The sequence below is a fragment of the Lepidochelys kempii genome, chromosome 7 (genome assembly GCF_965140285.1).
Source record: "Lepidochelys kempii isolate rLepKem1 chromosome 7, rLepKem1.hap1, whole genome shotgun sequence".
NCBI classification, from domain to species: Eukaryota; Metazoa; Chordata; order Testudines; family Cheloniidae; genus Lepidochelys; species Lepidochelys kempii.
In genome coordinates, this window is record NC_136386.1 from 119,148,082 (window position 1) to 119,172,759 (window position 24,678).

A 24,678-nucleotide genomic window follows, 5' to 3' on the forward strand; every position below is an offset into this window, starting at 1 on the left:
TTTTCCCAATGGACAAGTAGATGAATCGTAGAATCACAGAAATGTAGGCCTGTAAGGGCACACGATAAGTCATCTAGTCCAGCCCCCTGCACTGAGTATTAGAAATAAATCTTTCCTCATAGCAAATGTTGATGGTAACACGACGCCAAAGGGCAAATGTGTCATTTCAAATTTTAATCAGCTTTACCAATGGCACAGACAGGATACTACAAAGAGCCTTTGTCAGGGCAGCATGTGGCTTTATGGAGAGTTAGCTTAATAAAGCACGGCTAACGGCATAGCAGCAGCAGATAGGCAAGGCAAATAGCAAGAGCCAAGATTCAGCACTACTGGGAACAAAAGCTAGCTGCCTGGCCCCGAGTGGGCTATTAAGCAGATCAGTAATTGGCGAGGAGGGCTGTTTTTTGGTGACGTTCTGATCTGGTCCCTTGCCCCACTGTGGGAAGGATACCTCTTTTGTTTAATTCATATTTTTCCACCCTAACTGATTTAAAGGCCTCCTCTCCCAATGGACACACACAGCACTTCCCCCACGTGGCTTTACATGCCACGCTAGTACACTGCTGATGTTATGGTTAACAAGTCAGATACATATAAAGGGGCCTCATTCCCATACGGTGCCATTCAACCAAAAACTAAGAATTGCAGCCAAACTGATAAGGTGCGGCTAAGGGCTAGATTTTTTTTTCTTTGCTTTAGAGTGCAACATTTTCAAAGCCTCATAACTTGCCCCCGTGCAGGGGTGACGACCAACCCATTTAGAAACGCTGTCCTAGGGCAAGCAAACACTCCGGCAGCTCAGCAGAGGGAGAAGAGCAGAAGCAGCCAGGGCTGCACTGGAAGAGTGAACGACAAGGACGAGCAGTGAAAGAGCAGCCATGGGTAGATCTGATGTACAAAAATACATTTATTTTCAACAATTTCAAAACCACTGCCTTTTTTACAGTAGAAATATTCAAATGGAACAAGAAAACCAAGAACAGTATTTATATATATATGTATATATATATGACATGCATTTGTATTACCGTGTTTAATAGAAGTATTGCAATTGTCTGCCCCATTTAATCCTTACAATATAAAAGGAGGGATTTTTTTTTAACTCTTCAAAAGAAACCAGAGTTTCTGACCTTGCTCCTCAAGTGTGATACAGGCAGGCGCCAAAGGGAAGCATGAGGATTTGTGCCACCTTTGTGCTCCCCCCCCCACCATCCCCAGGACTAAGCAGGGGCTGGTGGGGCTCCTGGAGCAATTTAGAGCGGCCTCAGGGCTGCTTAACTGATGGTGGCTGCAACCAGGGATTCGCGGAGTACAAGTGTGCTCTGGCCACGCCCCTTAACACAGCCACACCCCCTTCCACAGCAGCTGTGAGGAAGGGTAGTATGGAGCTGCTAGTTTCAGCCAGCATTATGGCCCAGATGGGCCACAGGGCTTCAAATTTCTTGGCGTTCTTTCTCCATTGTTCTATTATTTTAATAAAAAGCACTTGGGACAGGCTGAACTGAGAGCCCAATCCCACCCACGCTGCTATATTTAGGCGCTTGCCTGAGCAGAGCTAGCATGTGTATGTCTACCCAAGCGGAGAGTTACACCTCCCAGAGCCTGGGCGATGGACTCTAAGAGAGGGAGAGTGCGAGCATGCAGTCTCAGGGACTGATCCAAAGCTCACGGAAGTCAGTGGCAAAACTCCCATTGGTTTCAGCAGGCTCCGGATCAAACCCCCGGTTCCTGCTGAGTCCCACGGAAGCTGAGTTTTGCTCAGGATTAGAGATGGGTGAAACGTTCCCTCAACACAAACATGGCTTTGTGACTGATACAGCATTTTTGGTGCCAAATCTTTGCATCATTCAAAAAGGGTCCTATTTTCCAGCTCTCCCCATGAGCAAAACTACTCATTTTTTGTGGGTTCCCCTCCCTTCTCATGATCCCCCACCCCTCCCCACCCACAATGTGCATGGGAAAAAGGCAGAAAAAGGCAAAGGGGGGAGGAACCCCACGAGATTTTTTTTTTTTTGTACTGAATCAATTCCAAATTTAATTTCACTGGGAAAAAAATCCCTGTAAAATTCTCTGAAAATGTTCAAAGTGAAAATCATTTGGTACAATGTTTTGGTAGGAACCAAGTGCCATTTCTCTGCTCAGCAGCTCACAAAGCCTTCGCCTAAAGTCTGAGTAGGGCAAATCACATACACGCACGCACATACCCCCATATAAATGGGATGCTATTTGAAAATAATGGCCCTGCTGTGACAGTATTATCAGCAGATTGGCCCATTACTGTAAAACATTTGGGGTTTCAGTAGCAAGGATAGCGTAACAGAACGAGGGTATGCACATGTGATGGATGGAAGCACAAGGTCAGAGAGGAAAGCATAGCCATCAGTCTCCTGTTTGTATCAGGAACTAGAGCAGAAGTGACAGGGTGAGGGAAATTATTTTTAAACCGATGGAAAGGACCTCAAGCGTGTTAAGTGGCAGATTAGACTGGGAGCAGCAGTGGTTTGAGGTTGTTTTTCTTTAATGTTTCACACAATGCCATTTCCCTAAATTTGCCTGGTTTGATTGAATCTTGACATAGGGGCCGCTTTTTTCTTTGCACAAGGATCTTCCCAGCCTTTCTCCCTGTAAAGATCTTTGAACCACCTTCCATCTGATGAACAGAGCCCCAGGCATGTGATACTAGTAACACTTCCAGTGAGCTTTAAAGCCTAGCCTCCTGCTCAGCTCTGCGGGCAGATGACCTGGAACACTGAATCCAAACACCCCAAACTTCGGGGAGTCTTGGAGCTGGCGTCAACTTGGAACCCATCTCCGCTTTCTATAATCCTGCAAGAGGCTGAGCAGCTCCTAAAGGTGCCCCAGCCAGGCACTCTCCGCTCCCTTTGGACCCTTGCAGGACTGGGCCCATTTTTAGCATCTTCCCCATTTCCTCCTGCTCGGATAACTCCCCCAGTTTGGAACCGGAACGGAAGAGGTCAGAAGGCTCTAAAACCTTCAGAGAACTTCGCATCCTCTGATCCTGTTTTCATGCTGCCTTTCCTGAGGCCACGTTTTGACCAGGCAGCACCAACCATCAAAAGGTATTCTTGCAGCACTTCCAGCCAGGCCTACAAGCAGTTGCCCTGCAAGGCTGGTAAGGAAGCCTTGGAGAATCCCAGCTCAGTTTTGCACACTCAAGAGGTTTGGAGAAAATGCCGATTCAGCTTTGCACCAGACTTGAGACTGCAACCCTTATTCCCCCACACAGTCCCTAAATACATGCGTCAGGCCCCATTCCGATACCTTTACTTACACAGAAGTGCCCTTTACTCTGGAGCATGACTTCAGAGAGACTACTCAAAGGTACTCCGCAGTGCGAATAAGGATATCAGAATCTGGCCCATTACGAGCAGGGGTTGTAGGGATCAGGACCGGCTTTAGGAAGCCTGTTCAAAGCCTACTACTTTGAGGTTTGCCCGTCATTGAGAACAAGATCCTTTCTCCTCGCTTCCATCATGTTCTCTACTCAGTGTCACCAGATTCTGCACTGGAAGTCTACGAGCATTGGCTTAGCTCTAGAACTGGGGTGAAAAACCAATGCGCATTGTTAAAGTGTGTTACGAAATCCTCACTCCTGCCTCTTAAAATCACTCCCCCCGCTAAAAAAAATCCTTCCCATTATGCAAAAAGAAAAACCACCATGTAACACAGACAGAGCTGAAAGAGTTAAATACGACAGACAACTGGAATATATTGAGAACCCATGTGTTGCACAAGAACTTCACATGGGGTCCTTGGTGGCCTGGTTGGTGTGTTTGTGTGGGGTTGGTTTTTTTTAAACTTTTCTTTTACTAAACATTACATTATTTCCCAAGAAATAAAAAGCTATTTACACTGGAATTATCTACAGTATGCCATCGGTATCCTCGCTAGTCAGATGCACAGGTTGGAGCCTCATTCATAAACTTGTGCACGCTTCTTGGTAGCTACTTGTGCATCCCGCCCGCCAGCTTTGGAGCCCAAATGGTTAACGCCACTCGGTTTCCCCATCAAAGGACAAGGAGAGTCAATTGAGTGGGCACGATCCGGCTAAGACCTGCAAGTCATTGGGAGCTGAGGGCACTCAGCACATTGCAGAGTCAGCTCCAGTGTCTTAGGCTGTTGATTTGCTGCGGGGTGTGGAGACGGGAAGTGGATCATTTGCCTGCAACAGTTCTGCTGAGACGTTCAGATCCACCTAGGAGATTTAGACACATGGTTCCCAGTCATTTTAATGCAAACCGGGCACTCAAATCGCTTAGCCCTGTAGTCTCGGCCTACAATCGTTATTTGTAACCAATGGGAATTTTCCAAATGCTGAGCATCTATCTGCCGTTTATGAAAGTGGCCCTGGTAAACAAAACACCTCTCCCCAGCCCCCCACAAATGATGATAATGACGTATCATTTTCTTTTTTTAATAATAATAATAATAATAATAACAATAATAATAATAATTACAAATAAAAAGCCAGAAATGCTGTAGACCAAGTGGATTCTCGCTATTAAACACTAGTGCAGTTGGGGATTTCCTTTGTGCTTTCGCTGTTAGCAATTGTCGAGATGCTTCCTGCAGAAGATAAGAGGGAGAAAAGGGAAGCTCATGAAACAGCCCAGCCTGTCGCCTCTCGCCCACGGGCAATGGGTACAGATGAGCCACAGTGCAGCAGGACACAGGCCGAGTCTAGGGAGAGAAGTCGGGTGGTGGTGGGGGGATGTACCCCATATTTCTTGCAATAGCAGGAAACGGATCACATGGGATAAGCCCTCCTGAACCTACCTGGGCCTTGCTCTAGGGTTCCCAAGCTTGGGCTGCATCCCCCAGCCAAACATCATGGGAGTCAAGATCACACACATGTGGAAGGCTAACACCACACACACACACAGAGCCATCACACATTGATAAATGGCAGTGGGGTCCCAGCTAGCTGGGAAGGGGGAATCCCAGTATGGAAAAGGCCAAGAACAGAGGAAAGTGCAACATAACCCAAGCTCCCCACTCTGGAGGGGAAATTCTTCCTGACCCAAGATGTGGCTATCAGTTCAACTCTGTGCATGTGAATACAACCCCTCCGCAGTGAGGTGTCCCATCCCATTCACACCCTGAGATGTCTTTGTTACCCAGGCCAGTGTCCATTTGTTTTCCTGAACCCTGGTAACATGGACTCTGCCAGTATCTCCAGGGCCAGTGTGCTCTCCGGGTTGATGACTGCTCGCCAAGAGGGAGTCATGCCTTACCTATAACCCGAGTATCCAGTTCTTTCTCCATAAGCTCCTCAGGGTCAGTGAACTCGCTCAGCGTGATCTTGGGGGCACTTTCACTTTGGCTCACGGAACCGATCATCTCCTGTTCCTTGTCGTGCTGGACTTGAGCGTAGATGTTAACCCACGGGATTTTCCTGCCCAAGGAAGGAAAGCAAGAGGCCTTTTTCAGGCAGTGGCCTTTGGCATTGCAGAACTGAGCTCATTAGAGCAATTAAACCATAAGAACATAAGAATGGCCATACTGGGTCTGGAGGCTGCTTTCCCAACCAATACAGGCCAGAGTCTCCACCGCCACCACCAGTGACAGCTTAGGGTCTGGAGAATGAAACAACAGCCACCAACTATAACCAAGAATTTTTGCCAATAGTAATGGACAGAGAATGTACCAAGCAGGGTAAACAGGCAGGGCAGGGGAAGAATCGAACAGACCCAACCAGGTGTATGGGGTGCAAGGAAGTCCAGCAAAGGATGAAGGGGAAGAGTACACCAGGAAGATGGTGCAAAACTCTCCAGCAATGGATAAGGGGTAGGAGAAGGCTCTGTCCACCAGGTGAAGGGAACCAGACCCTAAAAGGGGCCTGAACAGTCCAATCAAGGTTTGAGAGTGAACAGGAAAGCTCCAGTTAGGATCAAAGGGCCCAGAACTGTCCAGATGAGCCTGTAGATCAAGGGAATCTCAGCTCTGTTTTCAGAAGAAGCAGCAGTAGGAAAGTTACTGTCTTAAGCTGTGAGCAGTGTGTGTGGGGGTGGGGGAAAGGGGGGAATGAAAAAGAGTTCTCTGATGCTGTGTGGAACAGAGCCTCCAGTTGTCTCTGGGAACCAGAGAGAAAACAAATCCACACACACAAACACACACCCACCCCGCATTATCCCATCACACATCTGTCCTCGGAGTCCCCCAAAGGTGCAAATATAGTGCCAATCTATAAGAAAAGGACAACCCAGGGAATCACAGACCAGTCAGCTTAACTTCAGTACCCAGAAAGATAATGGATCAAATAATGAAGCAATAAATTTGCAAACACCTAGAAGATAATAAGGTGATAAATAAGAGTCGGCATGGATTTGTCAAGAACAAAATGATGTCAAAGCAACCTGATGGCTTTCTTTGACAGGGTAACAAGCCTTGTGGATACAGTCTCGCTTAACCTTCTCATAAATAAAATAGGGAAATACAACCTAGATGGATCTACTATACAGTGGGTGCATAACTGGTTGGAAAACCGTTCCCAGAGAGTACTTATCAATGGTTCACAGTCATGCTGGAAGGACATAACGAGTGGGGTCCCGCAGGGATCAGTTCTGGGTCTGTTCAATATCTTCATCAGTGATTTAGATAATGGCATACAGAGTACACTTATAAAGTTTGCTGACGATACCAAGCTGGGAGGGGTTGCAAGTGCTTTGGAGGATAGGATTAAAATTCAAAATGATCTGGACAAACTGGAGAAATGGTCTGAAGTAAATAGGATGAAATTCAATAAGGACTAATGCAAAGTACTGCACTTAGGAAGGAACAATCAAATGCACACATAAAAAATGGGAAATGACTGCCTAGGAAGGAACAGCGCAAAAAGGGATCTGGGGGTCACAGTGGATCACAAGCTAAATATGAGTCAACAGTGTAACACTGTTGCAAAAAAAGTGAACATCATTCTGGGATGTATTAGCAGGAGTGTTGTAAGCAAGACACAAGAAGTAATTCTTCTGCGCTGATATGGCCTCGACTGGAGTATTGGAGCAGGTCCTCAAAGAATCAATCCTGAAGCACTTACATGAGAGGAAAGTGATCAGGAACAGTCAGCATGGATTCACCAAGGGAAGGTCATGCCTGACTAATCTAATCGCCTTCTATGATGAGATTACTGGTTCTGTGGATGAAGGGAAAGCAGTGGATGTATTGTTTCTTGACTTTAGCAAAGCTTTTGACACGGTCTCCCACAGTATTCTTGTCAGCAAGTTAAAGAAGTATGGGCTGGATGAATGCACTATAAGGTGGGTAGAAAGCTGGCTAGATTGTCAGGCTCAACGGGTAGTGATCAATGGCTCCATGTCTAGTTGGCAGCCGGTGTCAAGTGGAGTGCCCCAGGGGTCGGTCCTGGGGCCGGTTTTGTTCAATATCTTCATAAATGATCTGGAGGATGGTGTGGATTGCACTCTCAGCAAATTTGCGGATGATACTAAACTGGGAGGAGTGGTAGATACGCTGGAGGGGAGGGATAGGATACAGAGGGACCTAGACAAATTGGAGGATTGGGCCAAAAGAAATCTGATGAGGTTCAATAAGGATAAGTGCAGGGTCCTGCACTTAGGACGGAAGAACCCAATGCACCGCTACAGACTAGGGACCGAATGGCTAGGCAGCAGTTCTGCGGAAAAGGACCTAGGGGTGACAGTGGACGAGAAGCTGGATATGAGTCAGCAGCGTGCCCTTGTTGCCAAGAAGGCCAATGGCATTTTGGGATGTATAAGTAGGGGCAGAGCGAGCAGATCGAGGGATGTGATCGTCCCCCTCTATTTGACATTGGTGAGGCCTCATCTGGAGTACTGTGTCCAGTTTTGGGCCCCACACTACAAGAAGGATGTGGATAAATTGGAGAGAATCCAGCGAAGGGCAACAAAAATGATTAGGGGTCTGGAACACGTGACTTATGAGGAGAGGCTGAGGGAACTGGGATTGTTTAGTCTGCAGAAGAGAAGAATGAGGGGGGGTATGATAGCTGCTTTCAACTACCTGAGAGGTGGTTCCAGAGGGGATGGTTCTAGAATATTCTCAGTGGTAGAAGAGGACAGGACAAGGAGTAATGGTCTCAAGTTGCAGTGGGGGAGGTTTAGGTTGGATATTAGGAAAAACTTTTTCACTAGGAGGGTGGTGAAACACTGGAATGCGTTACCTAGGGAGGTGGTAGAATCTCCTTCCTTAGAAGTTTTTAAGGTCAGGCTTGACAAAGCCCTGGCTGGGATGATTTAATTGGGGATTGGTCCTGCTTTGAGCAGGGGGTTGGACTAGATGACCTCCTGAGGTCCCTTCCAACCCTGATAGTCTATGATTCTATGATTCTATTGTGTCCAGTTCTGTTAGCCACATTTCAGGCAAGATGTGGACAAAGTGGAGAACAGAAGAGCAACAAAAATGATTAAAGGTCTAGAAAACATGACCTATGAGGGAAGACTGAAAAAATTGGATTTGTTTAGTCTAGAGAAGAGCAGACTGAGAGGGGCCATGATAACAGTTTTCACCTTCATAAAAGATGGTTACAAGGAGGAGGGGAAAAATTGTTCTCCTTAACCTCTGAGAATAGGACAAGAACCAAGGGGCTTAAATTGCAGCAAGGGCAGTTTAGGTTGGATATTAGGAAAAGTTCCCAACTGTCAGAGTGGTTAAGCATTGGAATAAATTGCCCAGGGAGGTTGTGGAATCTCCATCATTGGAGATTTTTAAGAGCAGGTTAGACAAACACCTGTCAGTGATGGTCTGATAATACCTTAGTCCTGCCTTGAGTGCAGGGGACTGGACTAGACGACCTCTTGAGGTCCCTTCCAGTCCTATGATTCTCTGATCCCTGTAATGAGTGACCTCCACATACACACACTTCTTTCACAGCCAGAGGGGTTCCAAGCTGGGAGAACAGGTTGCAGCAGGGATCTCTAACGCATCGGCTGAGTCTCTTACATACAGACTCATAATAAGGAGGCTGTGTGGAAGCCAGCAGCATGCCAATTCTATAAATTTGCAGAATTAAACATTTATGCAGCCACATGCTCCCCCTTTCTCTAAACAGAAACTTGGTATTCAGACAGTGATTCTAGCTAATCATAAAAGTACACACTGCCAGTGGACCGACAGCTTGGAGGAAGTGGGAGATGAGCGTTTACTTTATGCCCATTTCTCTATTGAGAGCTGTTGCATGCTATAATTTCTAATCCAAAGAGGCAGCAGGCTTGGGGTTTAAGCATGTTTTCTGCTCCGTGACCCTGCCGTTAGGCATTTGGGGTTCCGGATTTCACCCCAACCTTTGTCATTTGCAGTGGCGTGTGTTGGTTTGGACAAAGCAGCTAAGAATGTAGTCCTCTACAGCCCAGAGCTGTCCTGCCCCACATCTTTGGAGAGAGTGTAGGGTCTGGGCTCCCCATCCCTGGGTCACAGCAAAGTCATACCAGGCACCTGTAATGATCCCGCCTGGGGAGGTGGGAGGGGTGCATAAGGTGGGGAGCACTTTTCGGGGGGTTGCGAGGTTCAGAGAGGCTGCATTTAGGATGCCGTCGATGCTGCAGCATAGGGGCTATCTTTCAAGGGGCTGCACACACTGGTTTGCCAAGCTGCCTGGTACCGACTTTCCTCTTTCTAGGTGGGTACTCCACACCTGCTCTGCTTCGAGGCCCCAGCCCCACTCCACCCCTTTTCCCCAAGGCCCTGCCCACCTCTTCCACCCCTGCTCTGCCCCCTCCTCCCAGTGCCTCCCACCCACCGAGGAACAGTTGATCAGTGGGACCCACCAAACAGCTGATCGGCAGGCGGCTGGTGGGTGCTGAGTACCCACTCTTTTTTTCCAGGGGTGCTCCAGCCCTGAAGCACTGACTCCTCTTTACTAGCCCATTCCCCTTGTACCAAGCCCCAGACACAACTCGATTAGAAAGCCTCATGTGGGGCCACGGGCAAGGGAGGAAAGATTTGGGATTTTGCATCACTCCAAAAGGAAGGTTCCTATAGAAGTCCAGCCTCTGGTCCCCACATTCTAGGGCAGAGGTGTCTTCTCCATCTCACTGGGCCTCCTGTCCTTGGAATGGCATCCCATGCTCAGGAGCAGGGCCGGCACTCCTTTGGCAAGCTGCATTTCATCACAGCGCGGGAGCAGAGAGCAACAGTGAAGTGGCTTTGTGCTATCGACCTGACAAGCGTAGGAGGCTGAAACGCTGCATCTGAGCCGATGAAAATCCTGGGCACTAAGGGCTTGATCCTATTCTCCTGAAACCAATGGAAGCTTTCCCACTCACTTCAGTGGCCGCAGGATCAGAGCACTCAATTCCCACTGACTTCAGTGGGCTTCGGATCAAGCCCTTAGGCAATGGTACCAGCCAATTTCAATTTAAAAAGTTCAGAAATGAGCGGCCTTTCCTTTTTATAAGTACAATGATATTGATTTCAACTTGGAGCATAGAGCCCAGGCCCCTCTGAGTGACTGCTTTCGACTCTCGAGACCCCAGGCTGTCTGCAACCCAAGAATGCCTTAGGAGGCACAGCCTTACATCCTCCTGAAGAAGAGTCAGAGAGAGACGCGTATGGCTGGGACTTGTCGGGGAAAGGCTCTGATTTGGGAGTTAGAAACTTAAAACGTATTCATGCCTAGAATCAAAAATCAGATCCAATCTGTATTTCCAGTACAGTACAATACAGCTGCGGGGCTGGATCTGGGCATGCAGCCCATTTAACACGGCAGGAACCTTACTGGATGCAAAGATTACACTAAGAAGAGTTCTGTCTGCCTAAGAAGCATGCCCATTAGGCAGCCATTCAGCAAACAAAGCACACTTGTCCCATAGTTTTCTTTGACAACTTGAGGCAGCAGAGTATAATGGACACAATGCACGTCCTGACCGCTGCTCGGGAACGGGGTGTTTATATTAAAGTCTGGTAATGGCACCTTCGCACTTAACATGGAAGTATCTGTTCTCTGCATGTCAGACACAGACAAGCTCCCTGTCGGGTCACAACAGCTGCAGGTTCCATGATATGTATGGATACCGAACGCTCTGCTGAATTTGGATTTTGAACAGCCCCCTCTACACTTTGACTCAGGTCCTGGTTCAAGCCCATCTCTAGCGCTGTTGCAAGACACAGCTTGATTTTTCAGGTCCCAGGGAGCATTCACAACGAGTTACGTGGGGAAAAAAATCGTCTGTTGATTTGAGAGCAGGGCAGACGTGATGGGGAAGTAACAGAGAGTGATTAACACTGGCTCCTACGACATCATTTGTACACTGCTCAATGGAGGGCTTCTGCGTTCTGATGCTAGCACTCAGCAGTCTGAGTACAGGGTTTACCTGTGGTGAGCAACACGTGGAGACAAAACTCATCTCCTGGGACCAGGCAGCAACAGGAATCAAATATCGAGGGCCTGATTCTCCTGTGCCCCACCTGTGCAAAGCGGCTGTAAAACGCTACCCCTTGGGAGATGCTTGCTTTACCCTTGCTTTTTGTAAGTATAAACGACAATGCAAAGTGCAAAGCAGTGCAGAACTGAGCTGGCCAAACCTCAGGTGATCCTTTGCCCCCTCCCTTCCCCCGTTATGTAAATCATTGTCCATCGTAGCTAAGGTAAGAAAACGCCACTAGGTCCCAGCTGTCCAAACACAGCAGAACACTGCAGGTCCGTAACCCTAATGGGTGGCCACATTTTGGATGTACTGTACGTGCACCTTGTACCCGTGTAACACACGGTCCACTTGGCAGTATCTTCGACTGCCTGGCCGCCTGGAAACGTGGCAGCCAGTCCAGTGTCTGTCACAGCCCTTACAGGCAAGCACATTTCATCATTTTGGCTAGGGAAGAGTAATTACATTACTGACATCCTAAATCAGTCCAAAGCGAGGACTAGCTTCTCAGCTGGGATAAGAAGTGGAGCACCACTGAACGTAGTGGATCACGTACTCGGTTGATCTAAATCAGGATAGCTGTATTGAAGCCAAGAGGCTGGATTTGCAGCTGATGGAAACTGGCACAGCTCCACAGAAGACAAGGGAACTATATAAGTCAAGGGAGGTTCTGGCCGCAAATCCCTTATGTCATTCAATCCTAGACCCCCCATATCAGGGAGCGCGGCTCTCCTGCTCTAAACTCTGGATTTTCAGCATCCCTTTGCCAGGCTTCCTTGGAAAGAGCCACCTCCCCGGCTAGCTTCTCAACATACCTTTTAAATTTGTAGATTAAAAAAACAGCCAAGCCGACAAAGACCACAGACAACAACATCAACATCGCTGAACTGCTGTGTCCGGTGCTGGAGTCCACGAGAGGCGCTGCAAAGAGAAAGGGCAGACAGTTATATTGGGAAGCCATTAACCAGGGGGGTCTGGGCACCAGGCAGCCGAACCTGGTTCTCTCTTTGCAGCATCTGCTTTCCTATCATCGCTGTGTGGGACATGCTGTTTGAGCAGAGCCAGCTGGTATGAGACAAATCAATTCCCCTGCCTTTGAAAGAGAAGCTCCTATTTGAGTTGGCGATGCCCTGTAACAGCTCCTGATAAAAACGCAGAATCAGGCTGTGCTGAGACAAACTCACTGTTCCCTTGTTAACTCTTCGGGCTGTCTTGTTTGAAGCTTTCACTGGAGCTGGAGCAGAAGCATAAAGGATTTGAAGGGTGATTCGATAAGACTGGTGCCGAGATGTTTTTATTTTGTTAGCTTATGCTGGAGATAAGCCCAAAGCAAAACCCTCCAACCAAACAGCCCCCTGCTGCTTCCCAAATTCCACAGCAGTTTGCAGCGCCGACCCACCTCTATTGATATGGTTTGGGTGGTTTATAATAGAGTGTATGCAGTGCCTTGTGTGGGTAGCTGCTCCCACCGCTGGTCTGGGGCAGAATTCTCATGGCCTAGTGGTCAGTGTGCAAGACTGGGACTGAGAACTCAGAACTCCTGAGTTTAATCCCAGCACTGACCCTCTAGCTTCTTGCAAATGATTTTAAGTAGCAGCTGAACTTTCCTGAACCTGCAAAGAACATTTGATCCAGGTTCATTATTACAACTCTCCATTGCTTATATAGCACAGTAGACATGGAGGTGTCTACACCAACCAAGCCACTCCTGGTCCCTGCCCTGATTCTTGCAATCCAAGAGGCGGAGACTGCCAGCACCCTGTTCTCAGAACTCCCACGGAAGCACCCAGCCTGCAGAAAGCTTGGCTCAGACTCTCATTGCTGGAAAGGGCTGGACCTCCTGAATCTAAACACTGTAGAGGGAAGGACCTGAAGCAAAAGCTCAGACCCAAACTGCCCTAGACTGTGGGAGGCCGGAAGGCTGTCCAGAATCTTCACCTGGATCTGAATTTTGGCAGTTGCAGTATTTATAACAAATACTGAGTCCTGAACTTGGAGATCTGGGTACAGATTTGACACTTTAATTCTAATCGGCTGTCCACCCCTGACCATCAGGGTCTATCATTCTCCCCCAGAGGTAACAGTCTGTGAGGGGCTTTTTGTTATTGTGGAGCCTGATGTTTATACCACCGGTAAGGAATTTGCTTCCTAATAAAAGCAATCTCAACGACTTAAATTAACCAGCGTCAGGCTGCCCCTGCCACCTATGGCCTGAGCAAAGGCAGTAGCTGGGAGAGAGGTCAGGAGCCATGGTCTAAGCTAGTTCTTGGCTCTGAATGTTTCACGAATGAGGAATGTGAATCCCATTATTCTATGAGACAAACTCAACGGGAACCAGAACCCCCATTTCCTTTAATGGGATCATTGAAATATTGCACGGCAGACCTGGCCAGGTACTTGCAAGGGGTGGTCAGCAAGAGCAAAAGCTAAAAGCTCTCCGGCCTCTCATCTCTCGCTAAGAGCACCACGTCAGGGTAGGTTGCAGGGCTGCCAAAGATTGGAGGGGATGTATTATGATGAGTGAAGATGGAGATGGAGAGCTGGTGCTTAATCTTAGTCAGGGCTCATTTGTAGAGATGGGTCACTCTCAGGCAAGTGTTCCTCCGGCAGATGCCTACATTTCCCTCTCATAAGTTCCATGCTCACTGAAAGAGCAGCAGCTGCCTGTATAGGACTGTTATAGCGACAATGGAGACGGCTGGGAATTTTGGGGGGGAAATGTTTTCTTGTCGGAAAATAAGGATTCATCGCAGTCTCAACTTTTCACGCGAATGTATCAGCCTCGATGGAACTTCCATTGGGAAGGTTTCTCAGGTCCAGGATGGAATTTCTGGACAAAGCCAAAAAGTGAGACTCCAATTGTTAGAGCACTCGTTTGGGGCATGGGAGCCCCATGTTGAAGTCCCTGGTCTGAATCAAGCAGAGCAGGGACTGTAACCTGAATCTCTCACACCCTACACAAGTGCCCCGAACCACAGAGTCTATGGGCTATTCTTGGGTGGCTTGGTCTCTCTCCCCCTCCCCAGTGCCCCCACTTCTAATTAGCAATAAGGGCTTGATCCTCACCCAGCTCTAATTAGCAATAAGGGTTTGATTCAATGCCCATGGAAGTCAATGTAAATGCTCCCACTGATTTCCCTGGGCACTGGATCAGGGCCTTATAAAAGATCTTTCATCTGAGTGTCTCAAAAAACTTTACAGATATTAATGCATTAACTAAGCCTTACAATGATGGTATTTTTATAAATGGGTAAACTTTGGGGGTTGGACTAGATGACCTTCTGGGGTCCCTTCCAACCCTGATATTCTATGAGGCACAGAGCAGCTACGTCTCACATTTTCAAAAGCGGCAGCAGACTTCGTGTGTCTCAGATTTTGGGCACCCAACTGAAGATACCTTGGGGCTGATTTTCAGAAGCACAGAACACTCCAGCTCCTACTGGCTATGATTGAAGTTGTCGGTGTTCAGCGCTTCTGGAAATCAGACCCAAAAGGTGTCCAGTTAGGGGTGCAAAAGTTTTGGCCAAGGTGACCCGCCCATGGTCATGCAGAGAGTCAGTGACAGAGCTAAGATTACAGCCCAGGAGGAACCCAGGCCTCTGTTCCATCCACCGGACTACGCTGTTTCCCTGACCGATGTCAATAAGTGGTGCAGATGCTTCAAGAACGGAGAGTGGGCAAATACCTTCCAATCTGACAAAAGAACAAGGGCCAGTGAACCATCTGCAGAAGGTTAAATTCAGGATCTAACCACAAAGACCAGGGAACCATTCCTTGAGCCCCAGCAGCTTCTTGTCACAGAGTGGGGTTTCTTCACCTAACCAAGCCATTTGCCTAAAGCGAGGTTTAATCAGCCCTTTCTCTTCTTCAGCTGAGCTACCTAGAGACATGGGAGAGGGTTGGGCTGGTGGAAGCAAGCTCTGAAGCTGGTCAGGCACCTCTGAAGAACATCCCCCTTCCAAAGCTGAATGCCTCTCCTTTAAACCATCTCCCCCCTCAAAGCTTAAGCGAACACACTTCCGGCCAAGGAGCGAGAGCTTCACTGATCTAGCCCCTCCTTTGGCTGGGACGGTATTAGCTTATCGTGGGAAGCTTTGGAAAGGAACCAATTTAAAAGGGGGGGGATAAACGTTACAAAGGGGATGTTTTTTGGAGGTTCTGATTAGATGTGGGCCTGAACCCATGATCCCACATTGCAGCACCCCAAACTCTCCAACAATTCGAGTCCCAATCTGGAGCCAAATGGTGTGGATCTGGCCCTTCTCCAGGGCTGACTGGCTAGTGGAGGGTCCTGTGCAGGGAGGGAGAATGCCGGGTAACGGGGAGCATACCTTTGCATTAGGAAACAGACCCCAGTGCCACCCAATTTCGATTGGGTTCTTTTGCTCACAGTGTGGGCTCCTCCTTAAATTCTGGGATGGAGCTAGGATGCAATTGCCAGCCTCTGTTCTCCCTCTGCCACAGCTTGAATGACTAAGAGACTCTCCGCTTTCCCCAGGGTCCATCTATCTATATGCCAGTAGCATGCTGGGGTGTGTCCCTGCTCCTGTGAGAAGTAACGGGGGAAGCACAACTTACGTGGGACTCCACACCTACCTAACGTCAGCTGCGTGACGTACACGATGACTTCGACGCCGGGCTTCAGCTCAAACTGGACCAGGTTCTGGTTGAGAGCATTGAAGAGGATTTCAACGACCTGGTGAACCAATCAGAGATATGTGGGGTCAAAATGGACAATAGTACCAGCAACACAGAACCTCTTGGGACGCAAGCAGTCTCTGAAAGCTAAAAGCTAACCCGTCCTGCAGCAGGGGGAGTGGGTGTAAGAGCGGTGGGAGGCATTTGCAGGAACTCAGTGTCGTTCCATGTGATTCTCCTGGCACAAAAGGTGAAATTTTAAGACCCCAGGAGTGTGCTATGATGTTTTTACTGGAAGGGAAACCAAGACCTGTAGAGGCCCAGAGTTTAAGACCAGAAGGGAACTCCAGATTATCTGATCTGCTCTCCTATGTATCACAAGAAAGCTAGACTTGGGTAGGAAGAAGATCCTTTGGGATCCCCCTCATTTTCTCCCAATCAACACTCTTGGGGCCTGATCCAGTGCCCGATGGAGTCATTGGGAACCTTCCCACTGAGCTCAATGGAGGTTGGATCAGACCATGGGTCAATAGACCAGTGGGCCAGCCTGGAGACACTCCTTCCCCTGCCGTTTCCAGGCCTGCAGCTCCTGTTAAAATAGGGGTGGAATCTAGTCCTGAAGGCTGTTTAACTCCCAGCCCACTCCCTCTGCTCAAATGATGGGGGACCTGGAGGGCAGGCTCCTTATGGGCTGGCAGTCCAGCATGCTGCACAGTGACGTTTCCATGGCGGGGTCACAGCGCACAGATCGTTGTGTTGCAATGGAAGCAGAACTCACAGAAACCTGGGATCGCTGCAGCATTGCACTTGTCCCTACCCTCTATGATAAAATTCAACCGAAGTCAGAAGGATCCCCACACACGGCCTTCCAAACCCGCCTTCGTGGATCCCTTAGGGACACTGAGCTACACACTTAAGAGACCGACCTTGCTGGCTTTCAATCGGCTAGTGTCATCTCAAGGGGATGACTTTGCTTAGCAGGTAACAAGAGCTTCTAAAGATTCTCTGTGGTCCTCCACCTTTCTTAATGCCTAGTTGCACCAGAGAGAGAAAGCTGTGGGATGCCTCCCACGAAGCTTGTGCTGTGTATCTCGTACACCAGTGGTGCACCGGAGAACACTAGCCAGAGCTAAGCTGCTTTCTCCTGCAGCATTTCACTCCGGGTGCTTTTGTAAAGCTGATTTAATCACTTAGAAATCCTGGTGTGAACATTGTAGCAGCCTGGTGCTGCTGTTTCTAACTCTCCTCTTGCCTGAACATTGCAGTCCCTATTCATCACCGTAATTACCTATTTATCTAAATGGATGGATATTGTAACTTCCAAATATAGTTTGCATGCGCTGATTGCTATTGCAGAATAAAGAGGTCTCCTACCAGTCGTACACAAGCAGAAGAGCCTGATTTATTTGTAGTGAGCCTCAGTTCGTTATCTCATTTCTCTGTCCTCTCTCCTTCCATTACTGTCAGGCGTGTAGGGTATTGTCCTCAGGCCACAATGGAGAGGGTATGACCCGGCGGCAGGCACTACTGTAACAGGGTCTCGCCACTGGGGGCGCTATGGACCATGGCATGAGAAAGGTTACGCAGCTCAGCTTCCTTAGAATCCCTCAATAAGCCATTGGGAAAGGCTATTTTTCTTTTTAAAATGGCCTTGCTTAATGAGAAATGTATGGGTCTCCAGCCCTGAAACGTGCCCAGTTCCCCAAGCTCGCTCAAAGTGGCTTCCAATGCTGCCCAGACTCCACATCTGGGCTAGGGTCTATCTGAACGTGGGATAGGCTTCAAGTCAATAGCTGCAGTTGAACAGGAGCACTTCTTTTAGAGAAACGTAAAAGCCCCAGGAGGATTCTGCGTGCAGTGAGTGTCCACGCAAGGTGTTCTTTGAGCGTAGCTGCATTCTGTGCTGTGACCCCCACTGCTTACCTGCTCCAGATCGCCTTCGTGGCCTTTCCTCCTCTCCGTCGTGTTTTTGCGGGGTAGGATGAAGAGCTCAGCGGAGGTAGGCAGGCCAGGAAATACCGCCACCAAAATCTGCTCGTCGGGGATACCAGTCGCCTAGGAAGAAGAGACGGCAGCGGCATTCGAAGGTCACTCAGTGCCTTTTGGTCCTGCCCTTTGTTCTTTCAACCTGTTCCCTTCCGAAGAGCTAATTAAGTGGGTGACAGCGAGCTGCTACCCATTGTCTGGGGAGCTCAGGTTCTGTTACAGGTAACATAGCTCTAGTGAACTGCGATGTCCACTCAGTAGGACCTGTGACGGAAGCTCTTGTACAGAACCACTCCTCCTCCTTAACCTGTAGAGCAAAGGAGGGGCCTGACCATACCCACGGATCCAAAGAACCCAACCTCTGCGAGGTTTAAATACAGACCTATAGTAGAGCCCGATTTTTGTACATCTCCTATCTTTATAAAAAGCTGACTCAAAACCCCAGATCCCAGCAGCCTGTTTCAGCACACCCACTGCTGCACACACAATTGATGGTACCTGAAAAGGAGGGTATGAACCCCTTATGCACTTACGGATCAGGTTTCTGGCCACCCCGATGCCTACTTTTCATGCATAGATGGCTGTCTAGCTGTGTCAGCTGGGTGCGCCCTCACTTTTGTAGGCACCACCAGTTGCATGAGTGTAGCTCAGAGGTTGTAGCTGAATATTTGGTCCCAAGAGGATGCAGAGACAAGTATTCTTAGATTATTTCTATTTTACTTTGCGCCTTCTGGTGCTTGCGATACCAGAAAACAGTCAGACGGTCTTTTTTTTTTTTTTTTTTTTGCAAAGTGACTCTAAATTTGGTAAAGGGGTAAAATGTTCCTGTTTCGTCAGATGAACCACGTTTTCTCACAGTGTGAAAATTAAATTGCTGAAATTCCACCAATGGCCAATTTTCCCTGTAGTTTTGCTGCCTGCGAGAACCGGCAAATAGGAATGTTAAAATGTAAAAAAAATCACATTCTGTTTCCAAGAACAGCAGAAAATAAATGTGAAGGAAAAGTACACGACGTTTCTCTTGCTTCGAGCCCATTACAATCAGGAATTTTTGCTTTGATCTATCACCTGATGCGACATAAAAACAGAGTCCCTGGCAGCTTGATAGCATTAATTATTCCATGCCACTTTTATTGTTTTTGCAAGAATTCATGAGTGTTAGCTCAGAATGTCCTGGTAAAATCCAAATGAGGGTTAGTTACATGCTGTCTCAATGAGGTCCCTCCACCTCCTGCTGTTTTAATAGGATGAGATATTCTTCACTTCCTGTCTCAACCAGTTATGTAGGGTTGATATGTGCTCCACTCCACAGGAGGCTAAATATCAGTTGAAAAGACATCTCTCTCATTCCAGTACAGATATAAGATAGATAAGATCAGTGGTGAGCTGGAACCAGTTAAATTTAGAAGCCCTTTTAGAACCGGTTGTTCCGCAAGGGACAACCGGTTCTAAAAGGGCTTCAAATTTAACAACCGGCCAAAAGTGGCGCCTTAGACGCTGACTCCCTGGGTGCTCCGGGGCTGGAGCCCCCATGGGGAGAATTTGGTGTGTGCGGAGCCCCCACCGGCAGCTCCTCGCCCCGCGCCCGGCCCCAGCTCACCTCCGCCCCGCCTCCTCCCCTGAACACGCTGCCCTGCTCTGCTTCTCTGCCCCCACCCCCCGGATTCCCGGGGGGGGGGCGCAAGGAGGGCCACCTGCACTGCAGCAGGTAACCCTGGGGTAGGGGGCGCGCAGGGGAACCGTTCCCTGCCCCAGCTCACCTCCGCCTTCCTGGGCCTGAGCGCGAAGCCACTGCCTGCTTCTCAGCTGCTGAACAGCTGATTCACGGGAAGCCGGGGGGTGGGGCGCGGAGAAGCAGGACAGGGCGGCGCGTTCAGGGGAGGAGGCGGAGGCGGAGCAGAGGTGAGCTGGGGTCGGGCGCGGGGCGGGAAGCTGCCAGTGGGGGCTCTGCACCCACCAAATTCTCCCCATTGGGGCTCCAGCCCCAGAGCACCCAGGGAGTCGGCGCCTAAGGTGCCACTTTTGATGTGATCAGTGGGGGGAGCGGTCACTCCCCCGCTCCCCCCTAGCTACGCTCCCCCGCCCCTAGGAGCCAGAGGTGCTAGGAGCTGCCCCAGGTAAGCACCACCAGGACTCCCCACCTCGCCCCCCGGCAGGTCCCTCTGGCTCTTAGGGGTGGGGTGGGCACCCACTACGGTGGCCCACGAGACCCTCCTGCCCGGTTCTGGGGGCAGTCAGGGGATGGGGGTGGGGCAGGGGTCCCGGGTGGGGCGGGGCGTCAAGGACTACAGGTGGTCGGATGGGGCAGGAGTCCCAGGGGGTGGGAGTGAGCAACGACCCCCTCGTCGGGTGAGGAGGGAATCCGTTGTTAAAATTTTGGCAGCTCATCACTGGATAAGATAGGTCTTTTGACCTAGCACTGATACGCAGCTTCCTGTGGAGTGGAACACAACAGCACATAGCAACATTACACAACTGTATGGGACTTGCTGTGATAGCCAGGCCTATCAATTTACCCTAAGTATGAGCTCAGCTGTAAAAGTGAGTGTAAGTTCACAAAGTGTCACAAGAACCTATAACAACAAACGTTGAGGGGAACAGGTGCAAAGGCAAGGCAGGCTGAATTAGTGCGAACTAAAAGGCCTACTCTTGTAACCCAAGGATTGTGCTAAGATCATGCTTGGTAAACAGGAAAAGTGTTGAGCCAGGAATCAATGAACCAACATTGGTCTGTTGGAAAGTAGGCCTAATAAGTGGAAAAAATAATGAGGGGATGGGACTAGTCCACCCACCTCTTCCCCTTGGCGTCCTCAGAGATTGGCTACTGGAGCAAGCTTTGCCATCACGGTTGCCACCCCCACCATCCCCTGGGACTGTGGGCCTTCATCATCCTAAGAGCCGTCTTAACCAGACCAGGCCAGAGAGAGAGACCCAGATGATCACCTCCGCCAGCTTCAGCTGAATCCTAAATGCCACCTAAAATATGAGCTTTTGTGCCCCTACCTCCCCAGGTCTCCTTTTCTTTGCCTACCTTATTTCTTCCCTTTCCTCTGTCTTTCCCTCTTCCTTCTCGCTAATAAGAGTCTGGTTTAACCCACCAAGCGTGCATATTTTGCAACACTGCTGTAAGCTTGTGACCAGAAAGAGGCAGCTAAAAGTAATGCCCTACGCAGCCTGATGCTGGTACAAGTTTGTCAGGTCTCAGAGCGGCTGACAAGACCATGTGCTGGGCTTGTGTTTTTCCAGCAGTGAGCTTGCAAGTCAGAGTCAACACCGGAGACAGAAGCTGCTTTTGCTATCTTTGGTGTTCTTTGCTCTCCCACTTTTGCGCGTTTGTCTTGTTTTATCTTCTAGGAAACGGGATCGGACTTTAACAACAACAGCTTCAGCCCATCACAACTATCTTCCTTTTTCCTCGACAGGACAGCTACTACCCTCTTTAATACCATCTAAGAGACTGTCAGACATGTTTTTTTTTTCCTTCCAAAGATTTTCTCCAACTAAAGGGAAGTAGAGCCAGAGACATTGTTAAAATAACAGCCTTATTTAATACTTCACATTTCCAACGCTTTTAAGTGTTTTTCCTTCTTTTCTGTGTCTTCAATAAAAGGTGAAAGGGCTTTTTAATGGTGTGTTTGCCAAGCAGCTTGAGGTCTCTGTATGCCAGTCCCCGAACCTTGTTTAAAACAATTTTATGTTGGACAGGGTCTGGGTCATGTTAACATCTTTGATTCTTTGGGCCCATATATCCCACCTAAATTAATACAACAGACAGGAAATAAGGAATATCTTATTCTATTAGCCACTTTACAAATACATTGGGTTTGTAAAGTGCTTTGGGATACTTAAGGTTGAAAAATGCTGAGTACAAATCCCCTAATGAATTTGTTTAACAATTGCTCAGCGCATTAACAGCCTGCTGGTGACAACTCCAGAACGATGGCTTCATTATGTCTGTTCTTTCCCATCCTTTGTTTTTTTTTAGCTATTCTGCTATGAAACTCTCTGCATTTTAATTGCCTTTCCATAGTTTAGGAAGGAGAATGGGAACCAGGCACTCACCTGCACTAAAGCTCGCTTGACCACTTTGCTAATGTCTTGTCTCCACTCAGGGATGTCAGGATTGTGGTAATCCAGATTGGGGGAAAATGACAAGAGCTGAGACTGGAAATACTCTGTGGATATAGAGAGAATAATAATAATATTTGGACAATACATAGGGCCTCATCCAACGCCCAGAGAAGTCAGTAAAAGACTCCCATTGTCATCAATGGCTTTGGATTAGGACCACAGTTCCTTTAGTCAAAGGATCTTAAAGCCAAAGAGACAGACCAACACACTGCAGGACAGAGATACACAGACAGAAGAACACACTGCACTTATAGAGGACCTTTCATCCCAGTAGCATCCCATGGCACTTTACAGAGGAAAGGGAAAAGGAAAGAAAGGAGAACAGAAAGCGCTAAGAGAGGGGGGTCCATGCTCCCTTCATCGTGCTTTGGGTTTGCAGTTTGAACATCTAACCCTATGGCTTGCCACTTGCAAAGCTGCCGCCCAGTAAATAAAGCAGGGTCAGGATGAAATTTGGAGCCAGTGCCTCAAAATGGGTTTGTTCGCTTGCACTTGTCATGCAATGTGCTCTGCAGAGCAAACACTGACTGTCAGAAACGCTCTTTTCCAAACGCAGGCATGAGCTGTTTGGTCTCCTGGAAGGTTGCCAGGAATGGTTAATACCCCAGTAAATCAGATACCAATAGTGCTAATGACACACAAATCCAGGGAAGGCTATTCACAAGACGCTGCCAAATTACCTCCCAATTAATTGATAGCTAAAGTGGGGGCATCCCAGGCTGGTTTCAGGGACAATTTTTTTTAAAGTACCCAAGCCCAGACCGGTCCTCTGGCCTGCATTGTAATCTCCCCACTGTTGGCACAATCGCCTGCCTCTGGACCTGCCTCCCTGTATCTCTCTGACTCATCCTCTCTTTTTAAGTCTCGTCTAAGGTGTATTGCTCCTTCCTTTCCCACAACCCCCTAATGCCTCCCTCAGTGTGCTATCACGTGGCTCTGTAATTCTGATGCAGCACCACAAAGTCTAACAGGTTGTACTCTGATGCCATCATTTTGGCTTTCCACCATCAACAGCAGAGCTCCCTCAGTTGCAGATGTAATGACTCCCTGGATGTGTTTGGACTTGGGGCCTTCTCCATCACAGCCTAGATGTCTACCACTTGAGCTAAAGGGATAACTCCACTGGGTGGTAGCAGCAGTAGGTTGTTATCCTCTAGAGGACCAGCCACTGCCAGAGGACACAACGCAAACTCTTCCAGTATGTTAGGGAGTCAGGTTTCCACCATACCTAGAGCTTGTGCCCCTGAGGCCAGCGTCGGAGGAACCGTTAGCCATGCTGCAAGGCATTCCTCAGTGTGAATTTTTAGGGGGCTATTTTGTTTTCTTTTGAGGTTTTGGTTTCCAGGTTGGCTTGTTGACTCTGGGCATTTCAGATCAGCGTTCTTATGGAGGGTGGGATGGTTTTGAGCCATTATGATGTCTGGAGGTTTCAATAATTAGCATACAGAACCCAGGTGAAGCGGCCAACATTAAACATAAACTCTTTCTGGAGCAGGAATTTCTGGTGTATTTTGTGATTCATGTGTGTACTGTGAGAGCATCACGGAGTCCTGAGCTCTGGTCAGCAACTCTAGGCACTGCCGCAATACAAGTAAAAGAATGCCAATAATAATTTCCTAGGGTGGCCTCAGGGCTTGGACATGGACTGGGACTTGGAAGACATGCATTCTATTCCTTGCTCTGCCACTGGACTGCTGGGTGACCTTGGGCAAGTCACATCCCTGTTCTGTGTCATCCCTCAGTTTCCCCCTTGGTAAAATGGGAACAATTATGTTGACCTCCTCTGTAAAATGCTTTGAGATGTACAGATGCAAAGCCTATAAAAGAGCTAGGTATTATAATAGGCAGGTAAAATTAACTTGACAATAGCATCAATGAGGAATGCCACAAATGTTGCCATAAAAACCACAGGTCTTGTCGTGCTTTTAATGGCAAGGGCTGTCCTTTCTTTTTAGGTGCCATAGCATTATTAAATAAAACACACGTGATAGAAAAACAAAAGGCAAACAAAGGCCAGGCCTGCACTACAAACCTCGGTATGACTACATTGCTCAAGGGCGTGAAAAATCTACACCCCTGAGAGATGCAGTTATACCGACCTAAGCCCTGGTGTAGACACCACTCTGCTGACGGGAGGGCTTCTCCTGCTGACATAGCAGCATCTTCACTAGCATGCTATTGTGGTGCAGCTGGGCTGCTGCAGCTTTTTAAGTGTAGACCTACCCAAAATGAAACCGACTTTTGTATGGTGAACTCAACCCAGCCTCCAAGTCTTCTGTGCTTAACCCTGCACCAACGTGCATAGTGTAGCGTTTCCAACCATCCATCCGAAACCAGACAGCAGGTTCATATATGACATCTTCCACCGTGGCTCACAGACAAGGGATCAAACTGGTGATCGCCAGCACTAAACGTATGGGCTACTACACTTGACTTTAGGAGCTCCACTTTGCTAGATACTGCTCTACAAGACTCATATTTTGTGTATTGGGCACAGAGGAGCACCTCTAACATATTCTCCCCAGTGGGTTGCAGATACTCAGCATGT

The 24,678-nt window shown here is 48.5% G+C and overlaps 1 protein-coding gene across 1 annotated transcript in view; it reads right to left on the bottom strand.

Moving 5' to 3' along the window:
* Positions 1–1,958: 1,958 nt before the first annotated feature.
* The window catches only part of SORCS3 (sortilin related VPS10 domain containing receptor 3), a 481,074-nt gene continuing 458,354 nt past the window's right edge, over positions 1,959–24,678 (bottom strand). The window contains exons 22-27 of the mRNA XM_073354429.2: positions 22,062–22,174; positions 17,937–18,068; positions 15,972–16,071; positions 12,191–12,296; positions 5,256–5,416; positions 1,959–4,587 (exon numbers count right to left, since the gene is read on the bottom strand). Of these exons, the coding sequence (XP_073210530.2) occupies positions 4,523–4,587; positions 5,256–5,416; positions 12,191–12,296; positions 15,972–16,071; positions 17,937–18,068; positions 22,062–22,174 (677 nt within the window). The 3' untranslated portion in view covers positions 1,959–4,522. The remainder of the gene's footprint in view (positions 4,588–5,255; positions 5,417–12,190; positions 12,297–15,971; positions 16,072–17,936; positions 18,069–22,061; positions 22,175–24,678) is intronic.